Consider the following 26,354-nt stretch of genomic DNA (forward strand, 5'->3'; position numbering starts at 1 on the left):
GCTCAGTAGGCACCGGAGGACGGGTCCATCCACAGCCTGGAACACCAGCAGCAGCCGTTAAGTGGCAGCTCCGGCCGGAAACAATCATTTCCTGAAAATAATACATATTGCTAAGCTACAACTGCAAAGAAATCATGACAGCATTCATTAAACGAGATCATACCTTACAGAACAAAGCTTTACAGACAATTCTGGCTCAGAACCATAAACATTCATTGCCCCATTGTTTCTAGAAAAGCACTGCTATTACATGACAAGAGGTATAATCTTTCAGGAACACTGATTGGTTCGTTGTGTAGCCAAACCTGAGTTTACTGTGCATTCCTTACATTCTTGACAAAAAAAAGGTTATAAAGTCTTTGGCCTTTTCCAAGTCTCTGCCTCCTACTCTCTACCAACTGGATTTCACACAAGCTTTTGCTATAAAACTACACGTCAAGCAGCCGTGCATCTCAGCCAGTAAACTCATTCTGCCCTGGACAGGCTGACAATTGAAATGTTTCCATCTCACCTTCTCTTCAGGTGCAGAACTTAGCCACTGTGAACAAAGGGGAAATCAATCACTGTTCACCAATCAGCTAAGCTCTGCACCTTGTCAGAGAGGTCTCCGTCTGAGCATAATTAAAAACCAGATGAGGTTCTTCCACGTTTGCTCCGTTTGTGTTCTGAATTTCTTTTCTACCGACGGACAGGGTTCCAACGTAGTTCTGAGGCAAGCATGACAACTTTCATAACAGCAGCCATGGTCATGGCTCTGTGGTAATCCCTGGCAATGTGATTTTAATTTTAAGTCACAAATCAGCATGCCAGGAACCCAAACAGCCACAACACTATGGGAAACCTTATGTGGTCATTCTCCCTTTGCACGCTCAAGTTTAAAACAAGAACATTTCATAAGATAACGTAACGTAACAGACACAGCAAGATGAAATCTAGAAGTGTTGCCCCCTTAAGGTAGCTGACTATGTACAATTATTTGGATCACCCAGTTGCCTTTCACAGTACTACAGAAATACATGCTAATTCTAGATGTCTGATGGCAAATATACAGCAGCAAAGCATTACTATCAGATTGGCAATCAAACCTTTTTACTTCAATGTAATCTCGCTCTATATAAGAAATGGTGGGAAGAGACCTTCCCTCCACGTTGCAGAATAATCCTTTCTAACTGCATACATGTTTTCTGGCCTTCGGTGCAGTTCAAAGCACTTGGAGGCATTTAGTGAACTATGAAGATACTGAATATGCTTTGAATAGGAGCTGTGATGAGATATTTGTGGTTGAGGGGGAGGATTTTAGACATGCACAAGCTGAGCGTGACTCTGCATGCAAACATTTTGTTGTTGTTGCCCTTCTAGTTTTAGAAAGCGACTCCCCATCACCGGCATGCTGGCAATCTAAGCCTCTTCCAAGCCCACCACAGAGTTTTCCTGGCAGGCACAGTTCTTGTCTATATCCCAGAAGAACAGGGCTATTCATAAATAACTTGTTTGCCCTGCATCTGTCCTATTTCATATAAATAAAGTAAATGCCGCAGGCTCAAACGGAACCTGATTTCAAGCACTCGCCACATGTGTAGGCTTGAATGGAAGTGGAATTAAGATTCCTCTTCAGTACCAAAAACTGAGCAACAGTTTTCCTGAACTAGATGTCTGAATTCTGATACCACAAATCGACTGTAAAATTATGTGAACGACCAAGAGAATCAGTCTGGCAGATGGGTTGTATCATAAGGCAATCTAAGGAATCCTTGATCTTCATACCAAATCTAATTGGCAATGTGTTAAATAGCCATGTACAAAAAAACCATAGGGTTACCTCTTAGAGGGTGTTAAAATAGTAAAATATTTACTTCTTTCATCCTATCTTAATGCTGTACAATGTAAAAGACCAGTTTATAAGCATATGAGAAAATGTCTCCATTCTGCATCTTTCTTGCAGTCTTGCTTTTTTTCATCTGTTAGTGAAATGACTTCCCCAGTTGCCCCTTAGCCATTAATTTAAAGGAAATCAAAATAAAGTCACATATTATAAATAAAATGTGCACGCACAACGCCCATTAGTGCATGCTCGTAAACAGTTCATTACTTCCTAGTGAGGTCAAGACTAATCTTACTTACCTAAAAGGATCTGACTACTCTTGAAGCAAAGTCAAGTCAGCTACATCTGTTGTCAAGCACGATTCTGGCATCATTTGCTTGTTTTAAAATGCATTACCATGTCCCATGCAGACATGGATTCTTTTAAACAATTCCACTCCCCCCACCCCCCCCAATCAACATCATGCTTTCTTTTTGCTGCCCATGTTCAGCTACGATCATGTTTAGGAAGAAAATGTAAAACACTGGTAGAAGACTGGGACTGAAAGGGGCCACCTGGTCCTGAGCCATCGCATGCAGTACTTTGCCATGTGATACACCCCTGTCTCATGAAGGCAATTGCAGGTCTCAATATAAAAGCCTCCCTGCACTCAGGAGTATCTGACACAGTGTTTCTAAACCCTGGGTCATGACCCAACAGTGGGTTGTGACAATATATTAAAGGATCCCAAGCATACTGCAAAAATGGATTCTCCTTAAAATGTGGGAAACTGTGGCTTTTCCCGTGCAGGCTGACAGAGTTCCAGCCGCCCCCCGGCCCACAAACCCACCGTCTGCCCCACACACTGAGGGCTGGGGCCTGTGGGGCAGTGGGTCAGGACTGGCTATCAATGTTTACACATGGGTCCTGGTGCAAAAAAGGTTGGAACCACTGATCTAACGTACTGCATTTCAAACAGGTTTAACAAGAGTGATTCTCTGAGCTGAGTAGCAGCAAATCCTGCCTTGTGCCAAATATTACTATTTCCAGTGGGGTCCATATTCTCTCTCTTGCTATAGGGAAACTTGAGCATGAAATATTTTAATCAAAGAAAAATCACCTCTTCAAAATAACATCTCGGCCACCACTTTGGCTGAGGACATATCCATTTGTTCTCTTGCTGCAGCAAAGCATTTATGGGCAAGTTCTTGTTGTTTTGCATCTTCATTCACCATTAATTCTCCATATAGATACACACCCATTGCCTGCAAATAGAAAGAAAATACCTATTCTTTCCATAACCAATTACAGCTGGCTTTTTGTTTTCTTAAATGCAAATGTGATCCTCTTCGCCCTTGAGACAATCCTTGTAGTACTGGCTTTCATTTGATGTGAAAGACCACTTGTTTTTGAACATGTACACATTTTTTTCCCTCCAGAAAAAATTCCAACTCTGAGGCTATTCAGCCTAAGGAAACTTGTCTGCATGTTGCATTAAGTAAGTTACAAAAAGAACATTTCCACTGGAGATAGATAACTATTAGCTAGAATCAGGCTTCTTATGTTAGGAAATGCTTTCCAGCTCCATTTTCCCCACTGCTTTTCAGGTTGAAATCTGTGTTTTCTTTCATCAGTAGCAGAGTTGTTGCCAAATGCCCCTTGCGTAGGAAGTCTGCCTTCTGCTAAGAGAACAGAAATGTGAACCATTTTTATTGGTTGTTTTTCTGTCCAAATTGGGAACTTTCCAAAAGTGGCCCAGGAGAGGGCACATCAGTTGAAACAATCAATTCTGCAAGGTCTATGTGACAGTTTTTGGCAACTGAATTCAGTGGGAAATAGTAGGTTTGTTTTAGGCTGTATCCACTTGAAGGGTGATCTCTGTTTGGTAGGGAAAAGGCAGCCTCCTCCCACTGCCAATTTTGGAATAATTTCAATCAGGAAAGAAAATTAAGATTTTGGGAATCACCTGCAAAACCTTCCAGCTGCTATAACAGCACTAGGATGTTACCCTTATTTTTCCAGCATCCTGAGTTAGATTTGCAGGATCAGGACCAAGAAACTGAGCTGACAATAACAAGACTCCTGAAATAAGCAAGGACTTTCATACACGAACAGAAGTTTGTAGACTTGGTCCCATCACATTGACTTGAGACTTTAATATGTTGACAGGTTCATATGTTAGCAACAGTCCAATTGAAACCCTGCTTATTAGTACAAGCTGACTACAGTTCACACAGTGTAATACCATTGAGTGCCAGAAAGGAGAATGTAGGTAGCATTCTGGCAAACACTGCTTTTCATTTAATATATCTCGATAATTTATGAAGCTGATCTGGACCTACTGGAGTTTGAGAATCAGCAGTTCTGGGGCAGCTGCACTAGGCAGGCACTAACCAGGGCTGTTTCCTTTAATGGAGAGTTTGGAAATTCTTGGGGCTTCTTCTGAATAGGACTGACCTCCATATAGTTCTAATCATTTCCCCCAAAATCCAAACATGAAAATGCAGAACACACTAGTTTTCTGTTATTCCCAAACAGATTGAATAGTCACATTTGCATTTTCCCCAGACTTTTAAAATAGCCAAGTCTTTCAAGATCGGTAAAGGCAAGAAACTGCTTTGACTTCACATGCAATCATTCCAGAACTTAGTTGTGCCACAGACTATGTACCGCTGGAGTAAATTAAATGAAGGATATCAAAGATTGCAGCATAAAAAAACACTGTAGTTATGGTTTCAAAAATTCTTTCCACACATAGCAGAAAAATGTTAATCCTTATTTGGCATAATCACTGCCTTAAATATACGGCAGTTCAGTTTAACTTTTAATGTAGAGCTGAAGCATAAGTTGCTTTTCACTTTCCTTTTCTCTTTCCACTTGTACTGGCACAAACTGCACCCACTTTACAGAATAGCCAGGTACAGACATTACACTTTTACATGGTATAAGTGATCAGAAACCAGTTTATACCCATAACAGAACAGAAGTTTGGCACATGTAGACTGGTTTAAAAATGGCGGAACTTGGTCTAAGATTTGACCTCCCTGCCGCACCCCCCCGGGCAAATGTACGTTCTGTTTGCTACCAATCTGAACTCTGCCTCTTACAGAAAACCACGGAGCTTAAATCGATTCCACCCTGGGCTTTCTGAATGTCTGTACCTAGCCAATGCATACAATATACAAACCCATCTGCACAATTGTTTATTATTATTATTATTATTATTATGTAGACATTTAGAATAACTTGTCTGCTAAGGATTTGGACTTGTGCCCGGGAAGGCAGGAATACAGGAAGTGGATGCTAGATTTGGGGGGAAAGTACTGTAAAAACCGGGGCATTGCGGTGTGTTTGTGTGTGTGATTGGACATTAACATTCTCATAACATTTTGCAACTATAGTGAGAATTGTTACAGCATAGTGTGTGGCATGTAGGCACATATATACTATATGAACTTAGAAACATCATGCATAAGTTTTGAATTTGTTATGCTTTGTAAGATTTTTGTAATTGATTACTTATGCACAAATGATCCTAGGGGGTTATTTTAGCACAGTCATAGAAGGAATCAGATATGCATTTGAACTACAGGGATACAGTGAGTAAAAATAAATATGAGTAACCGCTTACGAATGAATGGTTAGATATACAAAAGCCTGATACTTAACTACCACTTAACATGCTTAAGTTTAGATACAGAACCTCAATGTGACTGCCTCGCAGCCTCAAACCTTCAGGTGCCTACAGACCCTGTGTGCACTAGTAAAGTTCCCAGGGCATCTGCTCCTGGACAGGCTTAGAACAATTTAAGTGTTGACCGTGCTGTGTAGCTCAGTGCCCAGCCCACAGACAAGCCCAATGAACTTCAGGAAGTAGGCACTCCTCCCTCTCTGAGACTAGACCTTCTCAGGGCATACCTACAAGGTCAGACCTCAAGCAAAACAGAGAAGGTGGTGCTGCTGCCAATGCTCCATATCTACCCACAGCCTAGCAGTGGCAATACTCACCTGGAAGGTTCCAGTTCCTGCTCTGGTGACTGTTTCATGTGGAGCAGGAACTAGAATCTGATTCAGGTATATGACCATTTACAGCTTGACAATGTATTTACCCTCTTGACACAGTGCACAGTGATGATACTGAAAACATTATAAATGGAACCAACCTGATCTTCCCAGAGAAATTTTTCAACAGCACTGTACCCTGCTGCATATTTATGCTTCACAACAAGCTCACACCATCGATGTCGAACCTTTGGGAAAGGCAAGTAAATATTAAAATTAATCCAGTATCTGCAGAAACAAATGCAGATAAATAATACATTTCTCAACAACATTCATTAAAGCATTTGGAGAAAATGTGCTTTGTGAAACTCATTTCAAGTACTTCAGCATGTCAGTCTTGTTTATAAACCAATGTGCCTCTAAATATGGGTGCAGAAGTTATGATTAATGACAGATGCTGTTTTTAGCATTGGAATATGTGCTTTTGAACTGCAATAGGTAGTATTAATAGTATTCAGATTAACAAACTGCCCCACCTAAAATAAAAATAAGCATCAATTTTTGACCTCCCATGTATCTGGAAAAACAACCATCTTCAACTTGTTAATGAACTGGTGTGTCCACCTTCAGCTTAAGGTGCCCAATCTGTTTAAATTATATTTATTGTAAAAACATTTTTCAAGATACAGATGGATCAGAAGAAACACTTTCCCCATTTCTGTAATAACTCTTAAGACAAAAAAAGAAGAGGAAGTGAATGCGTCAGACATCTGAAAGCAGACACAGGATACAACTGAACAATTTCCTTGGGTAAGCGTCTAACCCAAGAGGTGACGAGGCTAAAGCACATTTTTGTACCAGCTGTATTTCTGGGACGAGTGCTGTATCTACACTGAGATTAAAAGGATAGAAGTGAAATACAAAAACATGAAACAAAGAATTTACACTTGAGTGAACCAGAGCTCTGCCAATACAGCTCTGCCAGAATGTGTCTAAATCTATTCATGCTCAAGAAACAGGTCTCTTGTACAAATACACTTTTAAAGGTAGCTATTGGCATACTGAAGGAAAGCACAGAATCCTGCATACAAACGCCTAGTGAACAACATGGCTATTTAAGTAAGCTGTGCAGACAATCCAACTTTCAAATACAATTTCTTTATTTTTTCTTGCATTCTGCTGCTTTTAAGTTACTGGGTTTGTTTTTAACCATTCACTGCTGTGGCTTTAAGTGTCGCCTTACACTACATCAAGGTTTCTTCAGTTTTAGTCGATGAGAAATCTACCATTTTATATTCCATTAGTGGCTCAGCACTGGCCCTAAAGGAAAGTAGTTAAGTGCATTAAAAAACTTACGTTACAGTTTGTTTTTGCTGCCTTTCAGAAGACAAGCCAATATGCCAATAGCTACCTTTATGATAATCAGCTTTTGTAGTAGTCCTAAAATGTAAGTAGTCTGACTGCTGCAACAGCACTAAAGTCCAAAATGAAGACTTCTCAAAGCCTGTGCTCAGCTGCTGTCCAACCCTGAGGCACCAGAGTTTTCACTGGTAACGTTTATTTGACACTTGGAGATCTTGAGGATGCCAGCTGGCAACTTGGTGGCTGACTCCATTGGGATCCACAAACTGCACTCCTCCACATATCTCACCTGCAGGGCCAGATGCAAACAAAGAACATACTTCCTGGACCACAGCCACAGCAATAGGAGGGAGGAGGAAAAGGAAGGTGTGGGGGTAGTGATGGTGCCAAGCCCCATTCTCTGACAGCTCTCACCCAGTCCCACCTCTGCTTGAGGAGAATTGGAGCTGCAGGTCTTGAGTGCTTTAACAACCAGGCTACAGGGTGTCCTGAGACAACAGCTTTCTCAGTTCCTCAAGAAGCAGTTTCACTTTGTAGAAACTGATTCAGCACTAAACTGAGCTAGGGGCTCTCCTGCTCTCCCAGTATTTTCTCTGGAGAAGGGGGTCACTGAATTTGGGCTGTGTATTCCAACAGGGAACAAAGCATCCAGAAGTTAGGTGGTGCAACACACAATGCTGCTCCTCGCAAATCTAGCATCATAATCTCACTAGCTTGTGTGGAAGAGAAAAGAGGCTCTCACTTCTTGCTGTACTAGGTCTCTTATACTGTCTAGACTACATGTGGCTCCCTGTTCAATATTTATCTGTGTTTGATGCTCTGATCTACAGCTGCTTCCAGGAGGGGAAAAAATGGAATTGGTAAACCATCTATTTCCTTAGGTTATCACTTTCTCCACAAGGTTTTACACTTAGCCTCAATTAAAATATTTAGAAAAAAGGTCTCTCTACTGAACCAGGTTTGGGGCAGCGCACATTTCCCCTTTCGGGATCAGGAGGAGGAGGAGAAGGAGTAAGTGGCAGTTTCCCAAAGGCGAAGTACAGAGAACACGCTGTTTGGGGCAGAAGCAGCATGTCTCTCCTCTTCTGCAGGCAACATGTTTTCCTCCTGTTTCCACAAGGGCCAAAAGGCACTTCCAGTGGAACAAACTGCTGGAGTGAGTCCTGGCCAGAGCTCATGCAGATGCAATATTCCACTCACTCCCGTTTATTTATTCATTAGTCATGTGCAGTGGCTCCCAGCTAACAGCAAGCAGAGCTGCATGTGGCTTAGCTTCAAGACAAGAGAAGGCCAAAATAACACAACCACACCTTGGTTAAGGCCTGCTTTCAGCACGTACCAACCGAGCTGGTGCTGTAGTTTGCTCTAAGCTATAATTAAAATTAAATATAAACACGCTCAGATACGTATGCCATCAGTGCAGCATTGGGGAGTTCTAGTATAGATCAGGATCTAGTCCCCTGTTCATTAAATGAGCATTTTATTTTGCATGGGAAGGACAACGGGGGAAAGGAATATTCTAGCTCCTTGCTTTACTTCCAATACTTTAAAAAAGGTAGAAGTAAAGTGAGGCTTTGCAACAGTATTAATGTGCCATTTTGACAGGCATTTCAACAAACAGAGAGAAAAAGGAAATACTGACAACTAAGGAGCTTGTGGTGGGACTGGACGAGCCATCCAGCACCCTGCATATGCCTCTTCTCTCCTTTTCCTGTTCTCTACGCGGCAACAAGGCAGAAAAGATTTGGTGACCAAAATGAGAACCAATTACTCCTTTTTTTGATTACACCGAGAGCAGGTTGGTCTCTCTCCCCTCCCTCTGCCCTTAGAAGGTTTGGAGGTAAGCACCATGTGTTGTTTTAGCTAGTTGCACCCGAAACAGCACAAACTGAACCAAAAAGGTAATTTACAGTAACTCTTCCTGTTGCTGCTGGCACAGTTGATTGTGCTTCATCTGGCTCTTTTATGTGCCTCAGATCTGAAGTAACACCTGTAACCACACAAACACAGTCTGGATTTGGCAGCTGCAGGGGCCAACATGCCAAACTCTGGAATGTAATTTATTTTCTCAGCCTCAGGATCTGGGTTTATGGTTGTCCTTCTGACTGTCTTAACTGCTGCCTGACATGCAAGAGGAGGGAGGGAGGAAAGCTTTAGGGGCTCAGGAACTGTCTACAGGTCTAGTGGGAGGTCAAGTTTCTAATGGATCACCTTGATCTGCTGAAAATGTTTGCATGTTCCTGGCCTCCAATCAGGCTTTTCATAGATTACATTGACATTTCTACCATTTCCCTTTTAATAGCTGGACAACTGTTGTCACTATGTATGAGCTCCCTGCGAATTGTAGCATATAATCATGTCGGCACAATTCAAGGAGGGAGAATTATTTTTATTCAGTGCTACAGATAAGCCATTTGAAAATAAGCCCTTTCAATTTCATGACAGTTACAAAGTAATCACAAATTTTTTTTTTGGCCAACCCCAAGAAGGAAGATCTTAAAATAATTACTCTGACCCCACACTGGAAGCTTTCTAAAAACACAAACTTATGAAATATAAAGATACTAGAAGTGTCTCAATTTTGTTTGCATTTAAAAATGGGATTTAAAAAAAGTTTTGTGGTTTTGGTTGCAACTTAAATCTGGAAGCCTTTTCCTAATGCAACCAAACCAGAAAATGAAAATGACTAGAAACCAAGTGACACCAACTATATACTTTAAAAAAAGAAAAGAAATGCACAATCCCCCCCTCCCCCCAAACCCCCAGCATAAAGAAGTTTTACTTTAAAAGAAATTCATAATGTTAGTATTAATACAGATATAATAGGGACATTTATTTATTTGTTTACATATACATGCCAAGATACTTGAAAAAGAGCTGGGTAGCTAAGTAGCAAAATAAATAGCCTGATTTTCAAGCATGCTAAAAGACTAGCAGCTGCTCAATGACACATCTTTATTTTGACAGTACATTTTTAGACCACTTTAAAACAGTCCTTGAAGTGAAGTCATTGCATTTAGCATTTGAAACCTAATTCACTGATCACTTTGCCTATTCTTCTCATGACTGCAAAACCAAAAAATAGCCAGACGGGCATAGACAAAATGCACGCACGGCTAATATACTATATCATAATGACAAACATTACTGAGATTCTTCATCCTATGCATGCAAACAAGGAAACATATACAGAGACAATATTTTACCTCTGAGGCTTTCAAATAAGCTTTAGATGGCAAGTAATTTAAACCATACCTTTTATTAAAAAGAAAAAACAAAAAGAGTTTGTGCTAAGCCTCTGGTCTGCAGAAGGGAGACTGGCTTCAGGGGAAATGCATAAATATTGCTAATAGCTGGATCTAATTTAAGGTGTGCCAGGAGACGACAAACTGAAAACTAAGAACAAAAGCAACATGTTTTGCAACCCTAGAAAATAAAGCATTTTCTAAAAATCTAGAGGAGTCTTTTAATAAGTCGTGTTGTCAGACTTAGGCAAAAGCTAACAAACCTACTTGACCTCAAGCAACCATGGTTCAGCCACGCTGCTGAAAGGTAAAAGGTTCAGAAAACTAGAACTATAAACCTTGCAATAACTAGCCACTGATAACCCTCATGTAAACACAACTGGCAACTGAAGATACTCTTTGTAGATTCGAGTCTTTTTCCAGTCAGAAAAATACAAAGAGACTTTGACAAATAATTAAACAGTGAAACAATAGATTATTTTTAATTAAATGAGGAAGAAGGTGGATATTTTCCTGGGATGCCGCTCTCTTCCATCTGAAAAATTACAATGAAAGAAGATTATCTCCTTATCTCCTCAAATTGGATTCAGCTATTGACCAACTTTGGGAACAATTAGGGAACCTCTTGGAGTGTCACAGACCCTGTTTGAAGCTAAAACAAGATTTACAATTGGCAAGTACTGAATGCAGATTTAAAAGGTTACCCATTTTATACCATTACTAGAAAAAAAAATAACGCTTTCATTTTTTCCTACATTGCTGTACTTGAACAGATTTAAAAGTAACTGGAAGAGTTCCAATTTAAAATAGAAATCAACTAGTGGCAACCACTGCGTCTCATTCTGCAGCATTTGAACTTTTTATGTGAGCATTAGCATCTGGTATTCTATGGTATATACTCAGGAATTTTAGCATGCAAATCCCGTTTCAGTGGAAACTTACCCAAATAAGATCTTCAGCAGTGCTGAATCAGCTCTGAAGGAGGTGGCGATGTTAATAATGGAAGGATCATGTACGCAACAATTACACTGACAGCGTATCGGTTCGGCAACCCGAGAAAAAATATTCTTACTAGCTAAAATCCTATTAAATGCAAACAATGTATTCATCATTCTTTTGACAAGGATTCTGAGGCTGAAGAACACTGTATGCGCCAGGGGTTTGTCAGCAAGAAGTATGAGCAGGGAAACTGCCTTGCCGTTTCAAAGAAGGCATGTTCTGGACAAAAGACTTGCAGACTGTAACTAGTGGTAGTAGTCATTTCACAGGGAATGAATCGTAGCACCCCATTCAATAATGTTACAGAGCCAAAGAAAACAGTGGTAGCACCTGCAGTAGGAGTCTCCTGGCCCTGAGATATCACTACGCCAATGAAGTTTAATGAACATTGTCACGTCCAGTTCCTTGTCTTAAAGCACAATCAGAGCACTTTCTAATTGTGGGACAGGAAAGAGCTCAGAACTTCATTATCAATTATGTCTCTCCCCAAAATGGAGCAATGATGGCAGGTAACATGGGATAAGGGAAAAGATCTCCCTATAGTCCTTGGGAGGTGGTGGTGTTAGCCAATCCTCTGGCTACAGAGGCCATGCAATGTTAAGGCTGCTTTTTTTTCCTTACTTGTACGCCTGCATAAAATTTGTTGCATCATAACAGCTAGAATTCTGGGGCAAGTTATCTCCTTTCATCCCTTCTTCCTCAAATCCAACCAATACCCCTTTCCCCTACAAGGGCTCCAGCTTCCTCACCTTGACAAATCACTTCTTCTGGGACAGCATACCTGAGCCGACAAGACCCTTTGGTCCCTTCCTATAACCACTGCTTTTATGAGTATCTGCTGCAAGGAGCAGAGGAAGTGGAAAAGTGGAAGTGGAAAGTCATGGGACCTGGGTAGCTTCCTTAACAGACACAGTACTTTAATCTTTGAGGGAGAGTCTCTGTAGGTCATAAGCCTCCCCACACTTGTACCCTCCCTGGCATTCTCTATTTCATTTACAAAGGTATTATCATCAAAAGGCAAAAATACCAAACAGGAAGCTAAGGATTTTCTAGCCTGATTCTGCCAGTCAAATTTGTGCTGAATACCGTGTCACTACTTGTTAGGAGTGCTTGGGGCCGGGTGCTATTGACTGAGTCTACAAGATGCTGACTGTGCAGTTATTACTGTGCAGTCATTTAGTAATTGCATATCCAAGCACTAAATGACTGTGCCGTAACCATCATTACTGCAAAGTAGCATCCCCACACAGCATCCTAGTGACACTGACTGCACAGTAGCTTGTTACTACCATGCAGTAGTGTCACATGGTTTCTGCTACCGTGCAGTACTAATGAGCTACTGTGTAATAAGCGTTTGTGTGAATGTGGCCAGTCAGTATGAATGAGGGTAGCAGAATCTGCCCAATGCCACCTGTGCTCGGTCTGATTGTACTCATCAGGACTCAGGAGTCATTCGTTCTTAGCTTGTGTTGCTCACAATTTTTTCAGTAAGCCTATCTAGGCACATTGGTAACGAGGGATCCTGGTTTTCTCTGATAAAAAAAATTGCAAATTCTCTGATAAAAACCCCAATGCCACTATGTATATAGGTATCCATTGAACACAATGTTTTCTTGATATCTTTACAATTTTAAAGCAAATTGGAAACCTACCACTGCCTTAATCACCATTAATAAAATAAATTCTAAATACCAATAAATTCTGGCATTTGATTTTGGGGTTATCATGGAAAAATCAGAGCTCCTCCTGCCCCCTTCGCTTACCAGGAGACAGGTCCAGGCCCCTCACTACCAAGCCACAGCCTCCCAGCCCTGCTGGTGCCCCTCACTCCCCAAACCACAGTCCCCTGCCCCACCAGGCCTGCAAGAGGGCCCCCCAGCTGCCAGGGCCAGGGACCCATATCTGCAGCCCTCTGCTTCCCGCAGCAGTGCCCGAGCCCCGGCTGCCACCTGTGGGACGCCTGAGCAGCAAGTAGAGTGTGGAACCCGTCTCTCCCTCCCGCGTGGGTGAGATGGCCCAGGCAGAGCCCGCTGGGGAGGGTGGAGGGGGGAATGTGGGCTGCTCACTGCGGACTCGGGCTCCCTGCCCTGCTGCCCTCCCTCTGGGGCCTCCACAGCCCAGCGGGCAGGACCTGGTGCACCAGGGCAGAGTAGGATCGGCCAGAGAAGCTCTTTGCCACTGTGAGCCCTGCGCTGCCCTGTTGAGTTGCCCCCTGCTCACCTGGCAGCAGCGAGGGGCACAACTCGACACTGCCATCCCCACTGCTGCTGGGCAGACGGGGGGCGCCTCACCAGGACTGTGAGGGGCTCGCAGCAGCAAAGAGCTTCCCCACCCGGTCCCACTCTGCCCTGCTACACCGGGTCCCACCCACTAGGCTACAGAGGCCCTGTGGAAGGGCAGAGGGTAGGGAGCCTGAGCCTGCAGTGGGCAACCGACCCCTGCCCTGCCCTGTGCACAGATCTGGGGGGCATGTGCCCTCCATGACCCCTTCCCGGGAGTGCGCACAGCAGCAGGGAGCCAGCCCCCTTCACCCCTGGGATAAGCCACCCAAGGCCCCATGCTGCTTCCCTCCTGGGACCTGCAGCTGTACATGATACCAGGCCCCAAGCCCCACCTGGCTGTGCAGCAGCCACAGCCCTGCCCAACTCCTTCCCTCCCTCCCTCCCTATAGGGGCCTCAATCCCCCCTCCCTGCCAGACTTACCTGTGGGAGCTGCTCTCCAGACTCCCTGGTGGCCATGTGCATATACATGTACATGGCGCCCGCTGCCTGACTGCCCTCCTCCTGCTCCCCCCAGCCCCCTGCAGCCTAGAACTCTGCCAGCCTGCAGAGAGCTCTTTGCAAAAGTGGAAAATCTGCGTGTTTTTCCGTTAAAATAAGAAATCCATGTTTTTCTCAGTTAAAAGGGAAAATCTGCATTTTTTTCCATCTTTCTGTGAGAAACAGAGAACCCGGATCCTTGTTGATAATCCAACAAACTGCAATGCGATTATTAAACAAGGGATAATGCAGATTTGCTAATCAAAAATACAATCTATCTTTCAGATTTAATTGCTGATTTTCAGCAAAGAACAACCTTAGATAGCTAAGCTAGTTTTAAAAGAACACTAAATGTATTCAAGATGTATTCTAAATACAAACAAGCATGCATTTGTACTGCCATATTGATAACAATACTGTACACGCTAGCACAGTTGCTTGCTCTGTTTGGTGTTCTAATCCTCTGTTATTTTGCATTTCGACTCAAATTATCTATCAGCACAATGTACAGGACTGAGAACCTTGAATATTAAGGTCTCTATTCAGCTTTGCACAGCAGAAGCAGTGGCTGTACAAGCATTCCCCACAAGGCTCTCTTTATAGGTCTTATTTCTATTTCAAAGGAAAACGGAGAGGCACTTCATGAGCTAACTTTTCAGAAACTGCTACATCAACAGAGCTGGCTATAGGACATCTAAGTATATCCACAAAAATCAAGGTGTTCAACAATTAACTGCTATAATTTGCTTTCCTTATCAGTTGTGCCTGCAAATGTTGCAGGTATAAGCACAGAAGCAGGGTTGAGCCCTCTGGAAATATTAGGTCCTGTAGGCACAGATGAATCTTAGTACTGCCTCAGCAAACTGCATCCAATTTGGATTTTAGCATTTAGCCAAATCTTACTAGAAAGTAGTTCTATCGAATACATTCCCGGATCAACAGAAGCTTGACTACATCACTTGAACTCCACAGCTGCTTATATGCTGTACTCAAATGAGTCAAGTTTCAGATAAACTTCTGTCTTTGTGCATGTCCTGCTATCCTCTCATTCCCTCCCACCTACACACAATAGTCATTTCCCTCACAGTAAACACATGAAAACCTAGAAATAAAACAAAGTGCCACTTGTAAGAAATCAGACTGCATAAGCAAAATGTGTGCGTCACTGCATTGCTCTCTTCATCTCTGTTATACCCAGAAAGACATGGCATAACAATCTTGCTATCCTTTATCCCACTGCAAGAAGTCCACACCAGGAGCTATGGAACTGATTTAGGAAAAACCAAGCCCCACTTTCTTTACTTCTTAGTAAATACAAAGGTTCAGACAAAGAGAGTGCAGAATTAGAGGGCTAGGTGCTCCTTCCCCACACAGGTTGTATCTGCAATCAATACCATTTAATATCATGAAGGGAGGTTTTTAAAGGATGGTAGAAATGGTAATAGGAATGAAGAAGGCATGCCTAATCCTTCCTGAAAGGCAGCATAGGCTGTGCCTTCCTTCTGGTGTCAAAGCTTTCACTGTCAGGGCATTGTTATGCGTTTTTGATGTGGGGCCTGGCACTTTTAATTAGCGAGCTGTGCTAATTAAAAGTGCCTACACGTCACTTGTATCAGTGATACAGTGCGTCCCCGCACTGAGAAAATGGCAACAATGCGCTTTGAAATAAAGCACATCAAAAGTGTTTTAGTCCAAAGCGCACCGCCGCCATTTTCTCAGGGCAGAGGTGTTCTGCACCGCTGGTACACATGACACACGAGGCTGCCAGAGCACATCAATTTACATGCTCCAGCAGACGCACTTAATGGAGTCTGCTCTGACGTGCTGGATTTCTACTGTGTTGGAGCAGGTGGTCCGCATGTAAGTGCCCTAAGTGACCAGGAAAAACATGTAATTCTGTAATTCTATATGCTCTTTCGGTCACCTTTTGTTTCTGCATTTCACAAAATTTTGCCACACAGAAGTGCACAATTCCAAAGATTTTTGTTTGCCTTTCACTGTAAGCAAATAAAGTGATGATAGGTTAGCAATATGCAGCAAGCTCTGGAGAGAAGGGAGGGGAAAGCAGGACAAGCACCAAGGCAGCACAGCAGCTTCATCAACATCTGTGGGAAGAGATGATTCCCCTGCAGGGCCCAAAGTCTTCTCCTACTGGGCTTACATTTACACAACCACAAACCCCCTTCTTAGAGAACAAGGCTTCTAGCTCACAAGGCCAAATGATACAAGGAAACATTTACCACAGCATGCAAACTAATTCAAACTAAAGTGCTTGAATTCAAAAGCTTTTTTTTTTTAACCCCCCCCCCCCCCAAAATTTTTTTTTTTTTTCTTTTTTTTTTTTTTTTTTTTTTTTTTGGGGGGCCCCCCCCCAAAATATTCTTCTTGTACTTGATCCTCTCCCCTTCTTGCTACTGTTTGTATAGCATGTTTGTATTCAAGTGCCTTTTACAACCTATGAACATGGCTGAAAAGATGCTACCAGCTGCCCTTTATCCAGTTTTCCTGGAAATACCTGTTGAGTCTTCTTTTACTGCAGTGCTGCCAGCTTTGGGAGACACCATTACATAGTACAGCTTGTGGATCACGTCAGACCAAAGACTTGCTCTGTTCCTCTGCATCATGCTGCAGGGTACAGGAAAGATGTGTCCTGTTTCACCAGTGGAGGCTGACAAAAGAAGTTACTGTAGGTCTCTCATCACCTCTGACCTTACTCATATGGCTGAACCTGCCATGATAGGCTGCTTGATTTCTCAGCCAAAACTGGTCTGACAAACTAATTCATCAACGGTGAGAAAAATCTCCTCTGCTCCTGAACCCTATTAAGCACACAGGGCATCTTTACACATGGTCCTAAGCACGGCTCTAATTACAGTGCCCGCAGCATCTTGTGTATTCAGCATCTCACGCTTGATTCAAAATGGCGGCAGAGGCACTTTAGCTAAAGCTTGTTTGACAAGCTTTAGTTAAAGCACCCCTGTTGCCATTTTGAAGTGTGGGGACACTGAATACATACGACGCCGAGGCTGCTGGAGGGTGCCAATTAGCACACTTCAGCAGGCTCAATTAATCGAATCTGCTCGAACGTGTTCTAATTAGAATGCATCAGAGCAGGCGTTGGGCATGTGTATAGGTGCCCACAAGCACCAGGAATGTGAAATGTGAAACACTTCGTGCTGCCACAGAACAGAGGGTATGAGCTTTCATGCAACTGAAACAAACACCCTTTGCCTGACTCTCTAGCGCACAGCTGTCCAGGGGCAGGAGGCAGAAGCTGGAGGAAGGAAAGAGAGCCCAGAAATCCTGGCAGCAGCACCAGGATCAGTGGGAGGAGTAGCAGGAAAACCCACAAGCTGTTTGTTAATCCAGTGCAGGTTATATGCAACCTAGGCCACCAGTTGGACAGCCCTGATGTAATGGATAGTGTGAAGTGCTCAAACCTCAAGCTACCAACATTTATTCAATCTTTTAAAAACTACAAGCTAAACAGAAGTTCAATCTCCTATTCAACAAAGAGTAAAGACAAAGCCATATGCCAGTAGACCAGCAAAACCCTCCTTTAGTTATATCTCTCCACAACTTAGCTAACAAGATAGATTTAGTATCTAGATTGTCTTCTATGACCTCCAGATGGTACCTTCCCTTTCCCTTTCCCATTGTTCCTGATGAAGACCTGGTCTATGTATTTGTCTCCTCTGGGGTAGAATCTTGTTATTCACTGAATTCAAAGCTAAATATGCAAACAGTATACAGCCTTCAGCAGTAAATAACATGGTTGCCTGATTTATCCAGGAGGCAAGGGGTTGGCACCCTTTTGCTAGTAGGTGGCTGAATGAACATAGTTCAATACTAAGCAGGCTGGAAGCATCAGTTGTTACAATATTCTGCCACTAGACTGCACATTCTTGCACAAAATTCACTAATGGTGAGATATATAAACTTCTGTGACAATTAGAGGTGCACCAATATATTGGGTGCCTACCAGACAGGCACCGATAAAAGGGAAAGGCAATTATCAGTTATTGGTCTTTTTTGGCTGTTGTAGCTGATAATGTTTACCAATAACTATGCCTCCTGGCCGAGACCCCAGATGCCTGGGTTCTTTCTTACCCGTGGCACCAGGGCCCCTGGACACCTGGGTTCCCACCTGCGAGCCAGGGTGACTGAGTGCAGAGAGCCCAATCCAGATATAAGGACCTGAGCCATTTTCCATCTCCACCCCCATCCCCTCACTGGCAGGCCAGGCTGGGCTGGAGCAGAGCACAGCAGAGTAGCTGGCAGTGTCCTGGGTGGTGGACTGTGGGGTGGAGCTGGGATGGGTGCTGTAAAAGGCAATGAGTGCCACACAGATGTGACTGGGGCGGGGAGGGGCAGGCAGAACTGCCTGGCCCAGCCTGGCGTACCTCAGCCTGCAGTGCCTGCGGGTCTGTGCCCCAGGGACAGAGCCTGGCAGAGGCCAAGGCAGCCATGCCACACTCACTGTATGCAGCAGGGTCCTCCCTGAAACCCTCAGCCCAGCTGGGTCCTGCCCTTCCCAGGGCTGGGTCCATTCAGCCTCCCTTGTAGAGCACAGGAGTTTGCCCTGCCCCTGGCAGCGGCAGTACCAGGAGGGGAAGGGGCCCTTCTCCCTGCTGAAGTCCAGCTCCCAGGACCTGGGGACTGGCTGTAGGGGAGGAATGGCCTGGTTTCTTCAAGCCTAATATGGTCCCATGGCCCAGCCCTGGGCAGAGGGAGGAGAGCAGGGAGCCTGGCCCAAAGACCACTCAGCCCTGGACAGCCAGGAAGGCTCACACCTTCTTGTCAGTCCTGCTGGGCAGGCTCAGGCAGCTACCCTCGGGGTGGGGTTCAAGGGCATCATTTGCAAAAGCAGGGGCTGAAGGGCTCTGCATAGCCATGTGCAGGCACTGCTAGAGCAGCCCTGCGTGCTGCAACCAACACGGGGACTTTTATATGTGCTCTAGAGGTGGAGGGGCCAGTGCCCTAATTAGAGCGGCTCCAACAGCCACTCTAATTAAAGTGCTGCGGTGTCTCATGTATCAGCATCCTCATGCTTAAAAATGCTGGTGGAGGTGCTTGAACTAAAGCTTGTTCAATGAGCTTTAGTTCAAACACCCCCACCACCATTTTTAAGCGTGGGGACACTGATACACGTTATGCAAGAGGCTGGTGGAACGTGCCAAAAAGAAAAAGGTTTACTTATGTCAGTAGTTTAAAATGCCTTGTATTATTACTAAATATTGGTTATCTGATCGGCATCGGCCAATACGGTTGGTTAATAATCAGCTATTGATATTGGCCAAGAAAATCTTTATTGGTACACCCCTAGTGACAATACCATTTTTTGGCGTTCTTGGTGGGTTTCTAACCCCTGGTGTAAGCTACTGTGAGCCTATAAGGCAATGCTTCCCTGGTGCCTTAATTAACAGAACAAGCACCAGTTATATTAAAAATTAAGTGTTGCATCTATGAATCACTATGACAGCTATACAGATTGCAAATCCAGGAAAAGACCACGCAAGAGCTTTGGAAGTTTGCAAGCTAGCTGGAAATTAATATCTAGAACAGAGATAGTCTTCTCAAAAAGGTGAGTACCATGCACAGCTTTCCAAAACATCATTTTGGTTTCCTTTTAACATGCAATTATACACAGCCTATCCTTCTGACTGTAATCCTAAAGGTACTTTTCAGGGAGTAATATATTTACCAGGTCACAAGTTTTATTCTGTTGTAATAATTTATAGATCGTATCCTTCACTGTATCCAACTGCCTGGGCCACTACGTCCTCCGAACCCCTTTTGGGAACAGAAGCAGCTTTCACAAGTTTCTGAATCCTAGAGGTTTGCTAACCTTTCAAATCTAGAAGTTTGGCTGAAATCTGATTAGTACAGGAGAGGCATGAATTTTCATGGGCGCTACCTTTTACTGGACCAACTGCACAGCTGGGATAGACCTAGACAAGTTTTGCGGCATCACAGTACCCCTTCCTTGGGTCTCTGGGAGAGATGTAGACACAGCAGAGCTAAAGCCAGACTGGGAACAAAAAATAATTAACCTGCTGGACACTAAGAATAAGGTACTTAACACAGTGAATTATGGCCCATTATAAATCAACCTGATACCTGCTTATCTCTACGCAAGGGGTAAGCAACCTCTAGCACATGTGCCAGAGTGTGGCACACAAAGGCATTCTGCTTGGCACATGCACCTCAGTGGGGATGGAAGGGGAGCCACGAGAGGCCCAATCCTTGTTGTGGCATTGCAAGCCCAGACCCTTTCCCACTGTCTGCCTCAAGCCGTGCCCTGCCACTGGCAAAGAGCCAGGCCAGGGCTCCACAGGCCCAGGAGGAGCTGCTTGCAGACCTCTGCTGCTTGGTGTGCGCAGCCCAGGCGCTGTGGTGGGCAGCAGAGTCCTGTCTAGAGCCCTGGCAGGCTGCGGCAGGCAGCCAGGAGGCTGCAAGTGGCTGCACTGCGGTCCACAGAGCACTGGCCTGGATCACTGCTGGTGACAGGTACATGCACACCCTGAGGCAGATGGTAGGGGAAGGGAATTTGGCTGTGCTGCCACAGCAAGGATCGGTCCCCTTGTGGTTCCCCTGCCATCCAACCCTGGCGCACCAACATCCTGCAAGTCGAGGTTGCAGGTTTTTGGCACTCTGCCCAAAAACAATGTCCTCTCCTGCTTTACACTTCATAGGTGATAACGACCCTCTTGAATTATTTTGTTCTTCCACTCTCAGGTTTTTACTGCATCTCCCATCTGTTTCATAGATTCATAGATGTTAGGGTCGGAAGGGACCTCAATAGATCATCGAGTCCGACCCCCTGCTTAAGCAGGAAAGAGGGCTGGGTCTAGATGACCCCAGCTAGATACTCATCTAACCTCCTCTTGAAGACCCCCAGGGTAGGGGAGAGCACCACCTCCCTTGGGAGCCCGTTCCAGACCCTGGCCACTCTAACTGTGAAGAAGTTCTTCCTAATGTTATTATTATTATTATTGTTATTCTTATTATTATATTATCATGTTGTCTTTAATAATAATAATAATTATTATTATTGTTATTATTATTATTATTATATTATCAGGTTGTCTACCTGATAATTTCTCTTGTATCCTATTTTTATTTACATATGGAGTTTTACATAGGCTTCTCTCCACAGATGCCAGAGTAAGGGTCACTGTCACAAGAAAAGGGCCTCTGTCCACAATACAGCCAGTTTAACGAGCCTAACAAGACTGAACGGACCACACAGGCCGCAATAAGCTAGGTCTGGTTCCTCTGACTAATGCAATCAGGGGAACCAGGAACACGTGTGTCCAGAGAAGCTTGCTCTCCCCCTTTCTGCAACCTCGTCTTGGGGACAGAGGACTTCAGAATCTAAGCCAGTCAATTTCATACCTCTCATATGCCACCATCCTCCTGCCCCCTGACATACAGACAAAACCTTAGGGGAAATATGCTTTATATTATAAACACAGTAGGAGTAAATGCCCTGTATTGAAATGTGAATACTAGACTCGCTCTTACACAGTTTTCTGTTCTGCTTCTTTTACAAACATTATTACTTTTGATATTTCCAAAATATTTTAAGTCAAGGGGAAGCAACACTACTCTCTGGACAGCAACTGCATTGCAACCCCAAAAGGAGTAAAAATGATATGGAGAAAAAAAACGATAGTAAAATTCTGGTGGGGAGAAAGCTGTGCTTATATAAAACAAAACTCATTCAGAGAGACGCAAGTTTTTGTAGGCAAAAATGAAGTAGGCTGTTGCCTATGAAAATTTATGAATCTCTGAACAAGTTAGTTTCTAAGGTGCCACCCTCTCTTGCCTTCTGACTAGCATGGCTAACTGCCTCTCTGTATTACAAAGTTAGTTAGCAATGGAATTCCAGTTGAGGTTGATTTAATTGTGGTGAAGGTAATTATGTCTGAACTAACTATGATCAGCAATTCTGAATGCACACATTCCTTGCTCTACCAAGTACCAATGTCTGTAGGGAGTCAGATTTCTGGCTCTGTGGCACTGTCCACAGATGAGCAAAATCTATAGCTAACTTTTACAGAGAAATGAGCAGAAACCAAGCCACTCCAAAGCAGCATTGTAAGTTATTTCTCCCAAGTAATGTTGTTAAAGAGGGCCTGGTGTTTAAATTACTACACTAAGATGATGTTCCAAGAAGGTAAAGATGGCCACAGTTTCAAACTATAACAGGAAACACAGATCCTAATTGCTGCGGTTTTTGTTTGTGTGTTCAAACACTGCCTCCTCTACACCCTCCTGGCTGCTATGCAAGTGCTATTGCATATATACAAATAGTGCAACCTTTTAGATTTTATGACAAGGCCAGGCAGTTTGTATTACGGCAGTAGTTTGCCTTTCCTACCCCAGGGAGCTGAATACACATTCAAATATAGGAACAGTACCCAATTTAAAATGCCTCAGAATTAATCGCAATCTCAGAGGACCCCCCCATCAACCCACTCTCCTTCCCTTAAGGCACATTCTAGAAAAGTGGGAGTAGTTTTCAACCCCTGTCCTTGCTTCTTTGAATAAATAGAAAGGAGAAAAACAATTCCATATTTGGCAGTCTCAATCCACTTCCCAAGTCTGTGTTGTTAGGTTACCAGATAAAGAGCAAATGAAGAGCTGAAACCAGTTTAAGCGATAACCCCAAAGTTGTGGCTGATAAGTGGATGACACTGGGTAACGCACCAATGAGAAGGCTGGAAATTTTCGCTAATGCCACCCAGGAGCACATGAGATCACTTGGAACAAACAAACACTGCAGTTGGCTCCTGGCGCTATTAGGATGCCACGACCGCTGACTGATGCGATGCTATTTCGAGTACCCAATAAATCTTGCACTCAGAACATGTCCCTAGGAGAGTTAATGCTGATTGTGGGATTTTGTGTACTTCTCAAGTGGCTGGAAAAGCCCCCATGCTCTTCATGTAGCAACAAAACAAACCCCCAAAAATAGTTACTTGCATCTAGTTAGGCAAACTTACATATTAAACCCCAATGCATCAACTCTGCTATGGCAGATTTGAGTGCCAGGGTCAACCCAAAGGGACAATTTTCACTGTTACTATTGGAAGCTTTTTCCTTCATCTTTCTCCAAAACATTTTTTGCCTAATAGTCATTCTTGGGCCTCCTCTTAGAGAAGTGCAGGGCAGCTACTCTCCCAGATTGTCTTCTAGGGCACAGTAAGAGGTATAAGATCTTACTACTGCAAATGAGTAGCTTTGACCAATTATTAGCTACAGAAAGCACAGTCCTAGCTCTGGAGTGTTTGCACAATGTGTAGTGAAAGCACAAGTGATAATATCAAAGGAAGAAGTTTAGAGCAGTAAGGTGGGATGTATTTTAAGCTTTATTGTGCCCACCAGTCTCATCAAATTTCGCCTGAAACTGCTTGTGTGGCTGGCTTGTATCACAAGAGAGAGGGGTATTTTTGGAGGGGGATGAAGGAGTGGAGTTGATGAAAGCTCTGATGCTCCTCAGGGAACAAAAGCTGAAAGATCTCAGACTTATAATATTAGAAAGATTTCAGCTCTATGAAATTCTCCTCTCATTTTCAGCCATTTAGTGGGAATAACAATTTACAAGTAGTTGGTCTACAAACTCAAAACATGGTTTATTCCAAAGACAAAAAAAAATAATCACCAGCAATTTAACAGTTCCATGTGCTCTTTTCTAAGCTGCGTCACTATGTGAATTACTATAAGGTAGAAATGCCGATGGATTATATAGAAAACAAAATTGCAACTAGAGAACATTACCCTTATAAAAATAGGTAAGTACTTAACTAGATCAAGCTGCCATGTACACTTATGTATGACCATCTGCTAGCTAAGGGAAAGTAAAATCTCTTTTGTTGTTTTCTTTGTGACCACAACCATGGAAGGAAAAAGATAAAAGAGTGATAAATTATCATAACAATTTTGAAAGTCTGCCAAAGACTGAAATATCTCTCTAAATTAAATTTAAAAATTAAATTAAAAATCAAATACATAAACATTACACACACCACACACTTTAATTTTTATAAAACGGCAGAGTTCATCTCTCTGTTAACTCTACTGCTTTGGTTGGAAGTGGCCCAGTATGTTTAAGAACATGAATTTTGGTCTAGCTGATATACAAGGAGAAATGGGATTTTATTTTGCCCAGTAATTCTGTTTTTGTGGGGTGGGGAGGAGGGAAGGGACAGAAAAATGCTAAGCTTACGGGCACAAGCTGTATATCCCATTCTTCTGCCTCAGTTCAATATGTGGACCTCCTATCTATGGATTCAGGCTGAGGGCAAGTATTGTATAGATATTTCACTAGTCATTTGCAATGACAGTATGAAACACTCCTGTATTTTCCTCTGCAATACAATATGACCATGTCCCAGTTAAAAAAGCTAAGAACTAAGACTTCAGGTGCATAGGAAAGCTGTGTGTAGTTAAGAATTGAGACTTCAGGTATTTAGGAAAGCTGTGTTTAGATATCTGCACCCAGCTAAGAGAAACCTGCACATTTTATATAGTATCAAAAGGTATAAAAAGCTGCAGTTCCATTTCCCCAAGGCCCTAAGTGTACTCTAAGAAAGAATATTAGCTGGGTGACTCTTCTGAAAAGAAAGCACACTAATTGCCTCTTCTGTTAGTCTGGTAACATGGTTTGACCTTTCCTGACCAATTCCCATTTTCCATCCAATTTTACAATATACTGTACAGAGCCTTGTTCCATAAGACTGCTTTCTAACAATGTTCAATGACAACCTGCAGGACATCTGGATAATGCAGCAAAAGAATGTGCTTAAGTTAATGCAGTGACCACTGGGAGGGAAGCAGGGAGACAGATGCCGCATTGTAGTTCATCTGTACTCTTATGTCTGCCAGTATTTCATGGTTTAGGAAAGATCAATGGATTGAAGTTATTTTGTTCTAAACACAATTTTCACTATTTTTAGGATGCCAACCACCTTGTATGGTTTATATTAGCATGACTGGATCTCTGTCAGTGAAATAGGATGCCACTACTTTATAGCTTTGGTTTCATAGGCAGACCCCACATACAATGAAGTAGTTGTGTAAGAATGGCTTTATGCCACCCACATGACTTAGGATATTATGATGTTAACTCATTTCACTTACATTTTCTGCAAAAACAGTTATAGCCCCTACCTTCCTCTCTCCCCACCCCAAATCTACCACCTAATGATCCTGAAATACAGGGGAAGCATTATGAAAATGAAGAGCATTTCAGCCAATTTGCTGAGACAAGAAAAACTAACAAAGCAACTTTCCACATGCTAGGCTGGCAAGGCGTGCTACAGAAGTGTTTTTTGTAGGCTGGAAGGAAAGGAAGAGTAATTCTCCTGTGAAACTAGTGGAGAAACAGCATAAATCTGTCAGATTTATCCAAATTTCACATTTTGCATCACCAAATCTTTCATCATCCAATAGGAAGTATAATATAATTATCCAATGTCCTTCGAAATCAAACAGAACTGGAGCAGATTAAACATACCCATTTATGCACTTTAGTGGCCACCTCAGTAGTTTTGTAGGCAGTTCTCTCTGTTCCAACACCTTTGTTATTATTCTGTAGTTCACTCGCAGGTACTACAGCCTGGCTACATTACTTTATAAACTGCTCCCCACCCCATCTAGAATGAAGAGAAATAATAATTGAAAATAACAATAGGGTTGCATGTTGCTGATTAGCAATGCTTTTGACACAGAGTTGTAAGCTTTCTCTAATGTTGTAACAGGTTTGTAACTAATAGATTCAAATTCTTCAAACCAAACTATTAAGACTAAATTTTCTCAAAGGGCAATGCCCTAATGTGTTCAGCCTACACAAACCTATCAAGAGAGACACTGTCAAGGTTATTAGGGTTTAAAAAAATATTAACTGACCTTGGACACTTGGAAATTCCCAGCTTCTACACAACAAATATAGGTTTGTTTTTCTCCCCTTTCCTTTCAAGCTGATCTGGAGGCCCATCCAAAATTTTAAATATAACAGCTGATACATAATGTTCTCTAAGAACAAGCCTGACCCTCAGAGCCGTTTCAACAGTCTAGGCCTGTTCAACTATGCCTATGGTACGTGAAAAAATATCCACTTGTGCACAAAAATAGGGCATGCAACCACAAGCACTGTGAATGCAATTAAGGAGCGTCTG

General features: G+C 43.0%; 1 protein-coding gene across 19 annotated transcripts in view; it reads right to left on the reverse strand.

The window, feature by feature from the left end:
- The window catches only part of CUNH9orf3 (chromosome unknown C9orf3 homolog), a 307,749-nt gene that overhangs the window by 8,075 nt on the left and 273,320 nt on the right, over positions 1-26,354 (reverse strand). For 12 of the 19 annotated variants that reach the window (XM_025197650.1, XM_025197651.1, XM_025197654.1 and 9 more), the window contains 2 exons: positions 5,965-6,051; positions 2,922-3,066 (listed from right to left, as the gene is read on the reverse strand). In XM_025197650.1, the coding sequence (XP_025053435.1) occupies positions 2,926-3,066; positions 5,965-6,051 (228 nt within the window). In that variant the 3' untranslated portion in view covers positions 2,922-2,925. Of the gene's footprint in view, positions 1-2,921; positions 3,067-5,964; positions 6,052-25,693; positions 25,833-26,354 lie in introns of those variants that run through there. The other 7 variants (XR_003092784.1, XR_003092780.1, XM_025197657.1 and 4 more) reach the window with 3 other exon arrangements.

Source organism: Alligator sinensis, unplaced genomic scaffold (genome assembly GCF_000455745.1).
Source record: "Alligator sinensis unplaced genomic scaffold, ASM45574v1 scaffold240_1, whole genome shotgun sequence".
In the NCBI taxonomy this organism is placed as follows: domain Eukaryota; kingdom Metazoa; phylum Chordata; order Crocodylia; family Alligatoridae; genus Alligator; species Alligator sinensis.